This window comes from Bradysia coprophila (genome assembly GCF_014529535.1).
Source record: "Bradysia coprophila strain Holo2 chromosome X unlocalized genomic scaffold, BU_Bcop_v1 contig_35, whole genome shotgun sequence".
Taxonomy (NCBI): domain Eukaryota; kingdom Metazoa; phylum Arthropoda; class Insecta; order Diptera; family Sciaridae; genus Bradysia; species Bradysia coprophila.
The window spans coordinates 831,503-843,795 of NW_023503325.1; the positions used below are offsets into that span (position 1 = coordinate 831,503).

Below are 12,293 nucleotides of genomic sequence, written 5' to 3' on the forward strand. Positions count from 1 at the left end.
AGCTATGCACATAAGTGTGATACTCAATCCCTGTTCATGGAATAGTAATTTCATTTTGTCAGTCACATTGAGGCGCCACGAGTAAGTGAGAACGATACAGAGTGGGGAATGTAGCTGACGCAGCGACGTTCTTGAACATGTTTTTGATCACCTCCCACTAGCCACACAAGTTTCGGAGAATTTTTAGACCCGTACGAAGTACTGGGGTCTTATAGGTTTACGCATACGTTTGTAACACGTCGAATTGGATTCCCTGAGTAAGGGGAAACCTATTGTGGTTGTCTTGAGATGCCAAATCCGCGAAAAAAAAAATGTCCGTCTGTCCGTCTGTCTGTCTGCACGATAACTTGAGTAAAACGCATTCGATTTTGAAAATTCTTTTTTTTCCCGTTTGGTAATGTCAAAAGACAGGCTAAGTTCGAAGATGAGTGATTTTGGATCGATTCCTCCCGAGCTGTGGCCTAATAAGTGCTTTACGGTTTTTCGAAGATATCTCCGGACATTTAAACGTTAAACTTGTAAGTGATACGTCAAATAAAAGGTATTTACAATACCGATCGACAAAAAAAAAGTTTATGGAAATCGGATGACCGACTCGTGAGTTAGACCCCTTGGTGTGGAACAGGCACAGGGCGGCAAACAGTTTTTGCTTGTAGGTCGGCCACATTTGAACATATTTCGTCTGTTTTAGCTTTATTAGATAGGTATTGACCGTACCAATCAGGGAATTTTTTTTTTATGAAATTATGTTCTCCGGAGCGTGAGCTAGGTCTCTTGGAGTGAGCTCTTATCTGGCTACTCGGAAGTACAGTGAACGTGGTGTATTTTGACAATATCTCGAGTAAATTTTGACCGAATTTCATGAATTTTTTTTTGTTTGAAAGGTATTAACGAATGTAAAGCGTCGGTACTATTTCCGGTCTCCTAACAAAATGGCTGCCGGCGGCCATATTGGATTTTAGTAAAACGATATAAAGTGGTAAAATTTGTACTTAGATAGTTTTTGTTAACAGAGAAGTAATTGGTTATGTGTGGGGGTTTTAGGAATCCCATATGTGGACTTCTATATATATCTATATACAGCTATATTGAGCAATATACAGGCATGTAGAGCTATATAATAGCAAATTCATTTGTGGAATGTTTATTTATAGGAAAATATATGTAAATATAGCTGTTTAAATTGGAATTTATGAAATTTGACTTCGTACGGGGCTGTCTATATTGCCTCCGGCAATTTATTTGCAAGGCAAAGAGTGGATAATTCAAGTGATTTTAAAGCGCGAATAGCTTTTCAGCAGAGAAGAAAATGAAGTAAGAGAAATGAAGAGTTTCACAATAAAGGCTTTTGATACGAATAGGTGTTTCGTACGGGTCGGCGTTAGCTATGTTTTGTCGAGCGTTTCGTAATTGATTATTAAATCATCAGCGACGAACGGAAACATGAAAACGTCAACAAGCCGTTGGCTATCAATGTTTTCGTCCAACCAATAATATGATCGTAAAGAGATTCGTTGCACTCACTAGTGAAAAATTGGTGTTGTACTCTCAGAAACATATCGTAAAATGAGTGAAGAATTTTCGCTACCCGGGCTCAACTTTTCGTTTTCGTTATCTACAACCTGAAACGTACATCCTCAGAACAGTTTCTAAATATATTCGCCGTTGAAACCCAAATTGGAAGTAAACTCGTCTTATATTACTCTCACTGTTATTCGGGTAATATCACCGACAAGGCATCCATAATAACCAATTCAGTCCAGGCACGTCGAGTTCTGTAAGGGTGAATGCGGCGTTGCCATTACCACGTTTTTAGTTAAAATTTGAATTTTCGGGTATCTTAAAAAATTCGACCAAACCAAAACTTCCTGTCTGGTTCTGCATTTATTGCATAAGTTGCGTCAAGCCAAAACTATTTGAATTGTTGAGTGATGAAATAGTGTGGGATGAATAGAACAAATAAATCAAAGGTGTTTTCGTAACCAACGCCAAACATTTAATCTTATAACACACAAATCAACCAAAAATATTGAAAAAACCAAACGTGATGAAAAGTTAAAATTTTAAGAAAAGGTTTCACTCGCTCCGCTTTTTGTAGTGTTCTGATAATCTGAAGTACCTTTGACGGTCTAAGCTTAAAATATTCTAAAATTTAAACTCGTCTTGTAAGGATCAGTTGTTACTACCTACTGTATCCTATTCTAAAAAGTTCAAGGCGAAAGATGTATATGATATATAAACACATGAAAAACTTAATCCTTGATTTTTTGCTTCAGGATACGTGTGGTAAGTTGCAAATCATTTAAATGCATTTTTAAAGGCGATTTTTTGGAGTAAAAATAGTTGAAATCAGTCTCAAAGTTAGACGTTTTTTTGGGACAATTGGTCGGGAATCCTCCAAAGCCCGGACTTTTTCAGAATTTTCCTTGGCAACAAGTTCTACAAGTTGTAGTTATTGAACCAACCTTTCATAATCCGTTGAGATCACCAAAAAGTGTTCAGATTTGACGGAGATGTCTAAGTGTTAGAGAAAAACCGGTATTTAGCGGTTCATACGACCAAAAAAAATAGTTCGCAAACTTTGACCCGTTAACCATATCCAATCGTCAAAATACATTAAAAGTTTTAATTTAAAACTACCTAGCGAGCGAGATGATATAGAAGTTCGAGGCCGAGTTTGACATATACATCGTGTGTCAAATGTACTGTTATCACCGACAACGCTTTTATCGAAAAACCAACGAAACTGAGTTGAGAAAAGATATTTTGAATTTTCGTGTAATAGGGACATGCTTCACTGCCACTATGCTAACGCGCAGACATGATGGAGCAGAACTTACTTGAAAAAAGGAAAAATAGCGATACGTGCTTATACCCTCGTCTAGTATTAAAAAAGGCAATGGCAAAAGCATGAAAATCACAAAACTGTTGTGGCGATGAATCTTACGTTTTTCATCAATGAATTTGATGAGTTGATACTTTTCATGTTCTGAATTTTTTCTCAGGTGTTAAATTGTTTGGTTTACTGTTTTGTGAATTTTTATAAAGAATTTTTTATTCAGGCGGACCAAAAACGTCACATTCTCTATTCTCTCACCAGATAGAGATCCAAAACAACAACTTTTTCTTTCACGTTTTCTTTCACTTTTACTTCGCACTCACATCACTTTTTGCGTATTGCTGAGGACTTCATGCAATTGTTATGAATAAAATGAAATTTGATATTAAAGTAATTTGCTTCGATTGCTCACGATGTATGAGTGAATGATATACCGCAGTGTTTGTTATTATGTTTTGTTCGGAATGTGAATTTTTGGCAGGGACTATTTTAGGGGAAATGTTTGGAAAAATTGAAGGTCAATTGAATTACATTTTGGAGAACTAGATTTCACAAAATCCAACACACCCTCTTAATTAAATTGATTCGCACTTCCTTAACGACAAACCCAATCCGTTCACAAGCAATCTAAAATCGATCCATTGTCGCCCGAGTCGTAAATTTAATTCCACAATTTCGTACACATATTCTTTATTCTAATCCTTATTCCACACCGTTTGTACTTCTAATAACGTTAGACTCGTTTTCCAATTCCGAATTCCAATTCCGTAGTTCCAATTCTGTAGATTCCAATTATGTATTCTCACTTGTAATTGCCATGACTTCCTCTACTGTACTTGTCGCAACCTCCCCGACTTCTCTGCAATCATATTACAACTTTCCGTATAAAAATTTTCCTTTATCTCTGTTTGTAGATTCTTTTGAAATAAATATTCCTCCCTTCATGTCCTGGGCCCATAACCTGCTGATTTGCAGAATTACACTAATAGTTAATAAACCAGAGATACACAAAATATGTAGAACTTTAATGACCGTCTTCTTCAGCTAAATATTACAATTAGACTAACTTGCTCACTATGATTAAACGTTAATTGAATTACATTTTGGTGAACTAAATTTCACCAAATCCAAAAGAAAATTGGAAAAATTTGCGAAAATTGGGAAAATAGGATAGAATTGAGACAATAAGGAAAATATGGAAAACGTTTTCCCTAATATAGTCTCTGACTTTCAGTCAAGGAAATAATGAATTATTTTTCTCTTACAGTAATTACTGTAAGATTTTTTGCCGTTTTTCTCAATTTATGTTACATAATTAAGAGACAGGTATTCGATTCAGATCCTTGGAGAACGCATATATCGATTTCATTTGCTAAACTGACAAACAAATTCTCCAAATTATCTTATCAATATGATAGATTATATCGTATGTTTAAACTATTGATTGGTATGTATGGTTGAGAAAACACTTAACGGCGAACTCACGTCACGTCTAACATAGTATATTTATGTGGAAAGTTTTTAAATTTAAAAATTGTTTTTTCCTTCCATGAGAAAAGTTTCAGTTGCAAAAGAAGAGGAAAAACTTCAAAATGGAATCATTTATCTGATTGAAACCTTCTATCTGCATATATTAATTTAGTGATAGAAATGGGAGATTTATTTTTTTGTTTGTGAAGTAAGTACGCGTTTGCGACGTTTTAGTTATAGTCAAAGATTCAGCTTATATTTGCATGCATTCCACGTGCTCATACAGTTCCTATATAGAGTTGGTCCAAACATGAAAAGCGATAAGAATCAGTTATTTATTAGACTCCACTTATCTTTTTCACACATTCGTAGTTCGTAGTCAGGTGCGTGTGGTGGCGCTATTTGTCTTCATATACCCAATACGGATGTTCAATTTGACAGTTTTTTAAAACTGAATTTCATTGGATTAAAACAGAGAAATGATAAGTTAGTAGTTAGTACGCCTGCCTGTGGCGAGATAGAAGGAACGTGTGAATGATGGTTGGCTCCTATGGGAGCGAATGTGAGAGAATTTCAAACAAAATTGGTTCTATTCTCTCTAACTGTCATTCACATGTTCCTTCTATCTCCCCACAGGCGTACCAACAGTACAGTTTAGTCTCGAAAAAAGTGTCATATTGAGGCTCGAGAACGAGTTTTCGAGTATGGTTTTGATAAGTGTTCGAGAACATTAATTTCCAAAATGTGAATAGAGCGAAGCCGCCGCTGTTTTGTGAAAGTAATTTTGAGCTTTTTTTGTAAAAGAGCTCGAAACAGAATGAACAAATTTTGATAGATGTAACACTAACTAGATTGAATGCATGATTACTATGATTTCCAACAATTATAAGGACAACAAAAATTGAAAAAGGTTGATACGAATCTTCTTCTCAAATTTAACAAGTTGATATCATTAGTTATAAGGAATAAAAATGTGGACAGGGGGAGTGAGGCTAAATTCATAAAAATGTGGACGTCCACAAAATTGTGAAGTTTTCCCTATTGAACAAAGAAAACGTTTTTTTTTTTCAAATTTTTATGCTCTCGGTTTAGTTTAACTTAACTTAAATAAATCATTTGTTTTCAGATGGACTCAGCCGACCTCACCTACATCCAAACGAGTGATAATTTGTTTTCTTCGCGAACGAGTTTAAAATTACAATTGCAGAGTTCACATTTCGGTAATCCTGTTCATTCACCGCAAGGAAATGGATTGATATTAAGATGCACAGCACGAATTGATAATTTATATCAAGAAAATGCTGAAATTGAGTTAGGTGTACCGCAAAGGGACCCGATACCAGCAAGAGGTAAGTTAAATAGTTTTTGTACCACTGGAGAAATCAATAACATATAATTCCGGTTTCATTTCCAATATACTATGTGACTTAACATTCTTCATTGGTGAACGACCACGTAAACCAATTCCAGGTTTCCAATCTCTTCAAAATAAAATACATAGAGAGTAAAATTCAACTGGCAATTTTTTTTTTCATCGTTGTTAATAATGATTACAAGATCCATCAGAGCCAGGCCCGGCTTAGCTGGGAGAATAAAAGGGTCGCTGGGAAAGTAGGGCATTATACAAATTTTGATATATGAATGGTAGAAGGCTCTAACAAAAATAGTACTAATAATCAAAGGCGTGGGGTAATCTGGCACACCATATTAATTTGCACAGTCATGACTTCGTTACATATCATAAAAAGTAGGGATGGGAGACGTTCAAAATTATCGATAATATCAATCGAAAGAAATTATCGATAATCGATTAATCATATCATTATCGATAATTTAATAATTATCGATAATTATAAAAAATAACGAAATTCGATAATTATCAAAATAACGAAATTCGATAATTATCAAAATATCGACATTTTGATATTTATCTGAAAATTCATTATAATATACCGATATATAGGAATATATCGATAAATATCGGATTTTCGGACCGAAATATCGATATATCGAATTATCGATATGTTGATAATTATCAAAGTATCAATAATTATCGATTATCGATAATCATTATCATTTTCACCCATGCCTAGTAAAAGGGCGCATACTATGATCGCTTGCGCCAGATTCCCCGATGCCCGCTCAAATGTCAAGTTACAGTTCAGTGGAGTACTGTTCTACTCCATTGTCACGAAATTATTATCTTGCTTTGATCACCATCTCTCATGTGAATTTAGTTTGCTTGGTATTTTAATCCATAATGTAGGCCAAGGTCCGAGGAGCATTTATCACACGCATCCAACCAACCACAAACTCGCATTTTATGTAAGAAGTAAAGTCAAGAAAATTATCAGTACTAGGAGTACTAGGTGACATTTTAGAAATTGCCCTATCTCTTATAGCCAATAGACTCTCCAGGTTTATTGATGCGCGCAGAGAGATTTTTTTTTAAATATGGTCCCTGGAGCTAGTACAGCAAATGGTCTGACATATTTGATGTGTTGTGTGATCGGCCTAGTCTAGCACTACAATCCACTAAAGTTTGAACGAAGTCAACGATAAGCAGGGGGATAAAATGTCCACCTGAGGAACACCGATTTTTTAAACCGCTCAACCACGAAAATGACAGTTCCGAGAGAGGCAAAATATACCTCGTTGAACTCGATATGAAGCAAGGACTTCAAGGGTACTCGTAGAACCAATTTTATGTGAAGGGATCAGACCTGTCCGGTCTATGGACGATTCCCAGAAAATGAGCCACTAAAAAACGCCAACTCATGTCCTTGGCCATTTCTTATTCAGTTTTGACGAGTGGGGGCTTTTTAGAAAAGTAATTGCAAACCCTACCAACAATGACTGGCCGCGAGCTATGACATATTAAAGAATCGGGTGCTACAGCTCTAGGAAGCACCAGTATTTTTCTCACAAGTTTTTTGCACAGAAGATTGTGGGAATTAATAAGTGAATTCGAACGATTTTCACTCAAGAAATTACAAAACCATTCAATGATATGCAACTATATGACTGGGTCTGAGAGTTTCCAAATCCATCCCAAAGCTAGAATTCAAGGAAAACTAGCATTTCCAGCAGTTTGTTTCTATTCTCCTCTGGATTTGAGGAAAGATTGATGTGTTTGGATGTCAGTTCCTACAATTCTATCACTCCAAAGGGTCACCCTTCTTCCCAGTGCTAGAACTCTGGGATGGTTAGTATTTCCATAGGTTTTATCCAGCTTTCTTCTGGACTTGAATGAATGGAGCTTTTATTGATGTCTACTATTCTCTAGCCGACATTATTCAAATACAAAATAATTAAATGTAAAAAAACGGTAACCTCAAAGGCACAAACCTCCAGCAAGCTAGCGGAGGAACGAAAACGTATCACAAAGATATCACAAAAAAGCCAAGGGTGTCACCGTCTGAATTTAAAAGAAAAATATCACAATAATAGCCAAACGGCATCGTCTAGATCGTAAGAAAAAGAAGACTTAAGGGAAGTCTGAGATGTTTGGAGGTCAGTTCCCAGAATTCCATCACTGCGAAAGGTCTATCTTCTTCCCAAAGCTAGAACTCAAGGAAAACTAGCATGTCCAGCAGTTTTTTTTCTATTCTTCTCTGGATTCATCCTTGGATGTTTTCAGCACCTGTGTCTAAAACACACCTTTTTGATCCTATTGATGTAATATACTATTGCAACTAAAGAAATACGCACATAAACACATATAATAAATACATTAAACACAAACGAGCATAAAGTATCCCTTTCCACGACACCTTTAATTTTTTTTTCTCCCCACATGAAAGCCGAAAACAATAAATATTCACTGAAAACAATAGTTGTAAAATTCTATAAAAATGTCCCCACAGTGCACATAATTCATGCTTATATCGGAACTGGGATTATATTTCTGTTTTTCGACAGGGTTAACCGCATATGAAAATGGGACTAGTTGCATTTCAAAAAGGACTTTAAACTCGTAAAATATATTTAAAAATTATTCATTTAAACGTTTAGTCATCTGAGCTATCGATTTATAGTAGCAATTTGAATTTGAAACTGTTTTCGAAATCATGCCCGCGCGTTAGCATAGCTCACAAAAAAAAAAATTAGACCCGTACGAATTACTGTGGTCTTATGCGTTAGCGTTTACGTCTCGGTTTGTAACACGTCAAATTCGAAGATGTGCAATTGTGGGTCAACCTCTTCCGAGCTGGAGCTCCATAAGCGCTTTAGGGTATTTCGAAGATATCTCCGAACATTTCAACACTAGACTTCAAAATGATACGTCAAAAGAACGGTATTGACAGTACATACCGATCAGCGAAAGTTTATTGAAATCGGACTCATGAGTTAGAGCCCTTGATCATTGGAAGTGTTGTTCCCATTATTGTCACAAAATTTTCGTATCTTTCAACCGATGTATTTTATGCAATAAGCGTCCGGCTATATTATTGCCAATAAGCAATTCGATTTCAGCTCCATTATCTGTTTAGGTAATGTTTTCTTCTTGCAATTTTTGTAGCCAATTACCTTTGATGATAGGTTTAACATCGAAACAAATTCGTTCTTGTTCTAGCACTTTGAATCTTCAAGCGCATGATCCATCCAAGTTTTCAGCTACAATTCTGTAACACTGTATTGTGGATTTTGTTCGAAATGCTCAAAATACAATACATTTCTTTTGTTATCTCTCTCTCTCTTTTACTCATCTGTGAAAAGGCCGCAATATTTTTTGCGTCGATATAGTCGCATTTTCTGCATTTTAAATGAAACGACTGATACCGTTTCTTTCGGCTGATGACCACCAAATAACTCATGGATCAGCGTTTCTTTACCTATTTCCTCTGGACCGAGTTCTTTTAAGCAAATAAGTCTTGTTGGACTGACAAAAAAGAGTTAAAAACTTATCTGTAGCAGGTAACTTTGTCTACAGGTAATCTAGAATAGCTGCTACAGCTGCATTTTCTGTATGGGGCGCTACAGCTGTGGAAGCTATTTTAGATTACCTGTAGACAAAGTTACCTGCTACAGGTAACTTTTTAACTGCTACATGTAAGTTTTTCAACTTTTTTTGTCAGTGTGCTTCAACTATTCTATTACTCAACGTTGCATTGGCTCTTTCCGTTTTTATCTTGGCATTTTTCGGACACAACAAGTAAAGATATCATTTGTTTGGACAATACTTTGAAAGGTGTCCTTTCACTAGACAATCTGCTTACCTTTATTCCCGTATCGTTTCCCGTTCTAATTGTCGTTTTATCTTTTGATGCTGACTTCTGTAGGCTTGCAATACAAAAGTACTGGGTTCATTTATATGTGAAACGACAGTGGGTGAGTTCCGCTGAACATCCATGCTGTAGAAAAGGCGGACTCCCTGAACATTTGTTATAATTTAGTCATAACTCTCGTGAATGTACTCGCATCAACACGTGCGTATACTCTGCCTGTAGGTCTTTCCAAGGCTGACATTGGTACAAGATTACAATAATTTAAAATAATTATTTCTTGAATTATTGCAGAAAAACTGTTTTCTGGATCCTCTTTCATGTCTTCACTATTGAACGTTTTCCACCGAAAATAAAAAATTATTCGAAAAAATTAAAGATACGAGTTCTCTGGAATCGAATGACGAATCCAACGAGCTGTCACTCATTAAAATCGTAGACCGCTTGTTCCCCTGTCACCTGAAGTTTTCGCGATTTGACTCTTAATAATTAAAAAAATAATCTATTTTCGTTTCAGTCACATCTTCAGCAGTCAAGAACAGTTGGGCAACTTCGCTTGAATTGATAGTGATTGCTTTTTTCCATCATTTTATTTCGACACAAACCATTGCCACCGTGAGATAGTTCCTGAATTTTGTTTCTTTTTTGTAAATTTTATTTACTGAATAGTAAAATTAGGATTTACCTGCGTTCCTAAAACGACAGCTATGCTATTCTCCAAATAAATATGGTTAATTAAAAATCGAAGTGTTTAACTAATTTATTTTTTTACAATTTTCAAAACGGAATATATTACGTTTATCTATTGCAATCAGTTCATTTCCATAAATAGAATGTGGTTAAGAAAATAGTGAATGACGCCACACAATGTTAATAGCGCAAATTACATTGAGTGCTGCGAAAGTAATTCATTACATGCGGGGACAATTTCTGTCAATTTCTGTCAGTTCGCAATTTCACAAAATTGTGCCTTTATGTAATGAATTACTTTCGCAGCACCCGATGTATACTGCTTTGGTGCCTGCCTCTCCGATGAACAAATATAATGTGGAGTCGAGATAGTGTATTACCACATAAGTTGGTCTTGGTCATGAGCATTGTTATCTTATGTTGCATTCATAATACGAACAGAATACAAACAAAACAAAATTTACAACGGGTGAATAACGTAACGAGTGATAGTAAATTTGGTTTTGTTTGTATGCAGCGTTCGTACATGCAACATCATTTTTTCGGAGAGGGAATGCAATAAAATAGCTAAGCATAATCTTAAATTAAAAATTCAAGTGGCAAAAAATGATTTAACTAAAATCAATGGAGACATTTCAGGAGTCGCAACAAAAAAGTTCCTAACCTTCCAGCATAAACATCTTCCCAGAACAAGACCATTCAACTTACAATCTTGTGACATGCTCATTGCTCATGGGATTCACTCGATACAAATTGTTGACTGACATTGCCGGACTGGCTCAAAAAAGCCCCCACATATTTGGACAACATTTTCTAATAAGATCCATCGGCTCAAGGCAACTGCGTCTGCTCATAATTTAGAAGCTTTACGTAAAGGTAGACGCTATTTGCACCAAATGAGTCACCATCACTTTAAACATAAATTCTCAATCGTGAGCGGAGCGAGCGACAAACTTTGTTTTGTATTGACTGTGCCCACACACAATGCCGTATGCAACAATTTTAGTGTAGATATTGTTATGTGCCCAGTGTGGCGCTAAGATTTCATGAGTACGCTGCGTCATATGGTCGTTGTTATGTGAAGTGCATCCCATAGGCCATTGTAACAGCGTATCGGTCGCTTGCAGTCTGATGCCAGAATTATTTCGGGTTGATACAGTGCGACTTTTGACTTTTAATCATGTATCGTCTGTAGAAATTTACGATCTTCCAACACTGTTTTGATATCGTCCAACCTTGATGTTTTCTCTGTGCTGTGTGCACTCAAGTTCCTGAATTTTCTCAGTTTTTCTTAGATTAATGAACCCTTTGCAAATTTGTAGCCTGCATTTAGGCGGAAAAATATTCCGTTTTTGATGATTTCTTTGAACCAAAACCTTTTTCTGAAACATCAAAACCATTAAAGCATAGAAAAATGACTTACATTTAGAGGAAAAATTGGTCGGTGGGTGATAACTTATCCCACTTTGTGAAACCTGTGCAGATTACACAATCTTCAAAGGTTTCTCCAAGTGGCATAAGTTATCACCCACCGACCAATTTTCCTCTAAATGTAAGTCATTTTTGCGTGCTTTAATTGTTTTACTTTTTCAAAAAAAGATTTTAGTTCAGAGCAATCATCAAAAAACGAATATGTATCTGCCTAAATATAGGCTAAAAATTTGCAAAGCGTTCATTGCTCTTAAGTAGACAGGTCTTCTCGACGATGAGTCTCATGCAATTTGTACGTTCATTTTTCGAAATGCTGCGACCGCAATGTGCTTAATTCTTGATAAAATCACTAAACAAAACTGAAATTTAAGTTAAGATTATGTTTACGCAACATCGCTACTATATAATTGACAAAATTGATTTAATTTTAATTTAAAGTTTAAAAACTAAATTTAAGCATGTAAAATAAAAATTAGTAAAATAAACGATCATAGTTACATTTAAGTATTAATCGAATATTTATAACATGAATATGAATTACGTTAAGAGTCTCCTGACTTCATTTAAAAAAGTTATCCCAGGAACAAAGACTTGATCAAGTGTTCACGATCGTCCCACTACAAAATTTGGTAGTGCGA

The 12,293-nt window shown here is 35.6% G+C and overlaps 1 protein-coding gene across 1 annotated transcript in view; it reads left to right on the forward strand.

The window, feature by feature from the left end:
- LOC119069506 overlaps nt 1-11,756 on the forward strand; it is an 87,712-nt gene extending 75,956 nt beyond the window's left edge. Inside the window, exons 6-7 of the mRNA XM_037173583.1 lie at nt 5,436-5,658; nt 10,052-11,756. Of these exons, the coding sequence (XP_037029478.1) occupies nt 5,436-5,658; nt 10,052-10,158 (330 nt within the window). The 3' untranslated portion in view covers nt 10,159-11,756. The remainder of the gene's footprint in view (nt 1-5,435; nt 5,659-10,051) is intronic.
- Nucleotides 11,757-12,293: the final 537 nt, after the last annotated feature.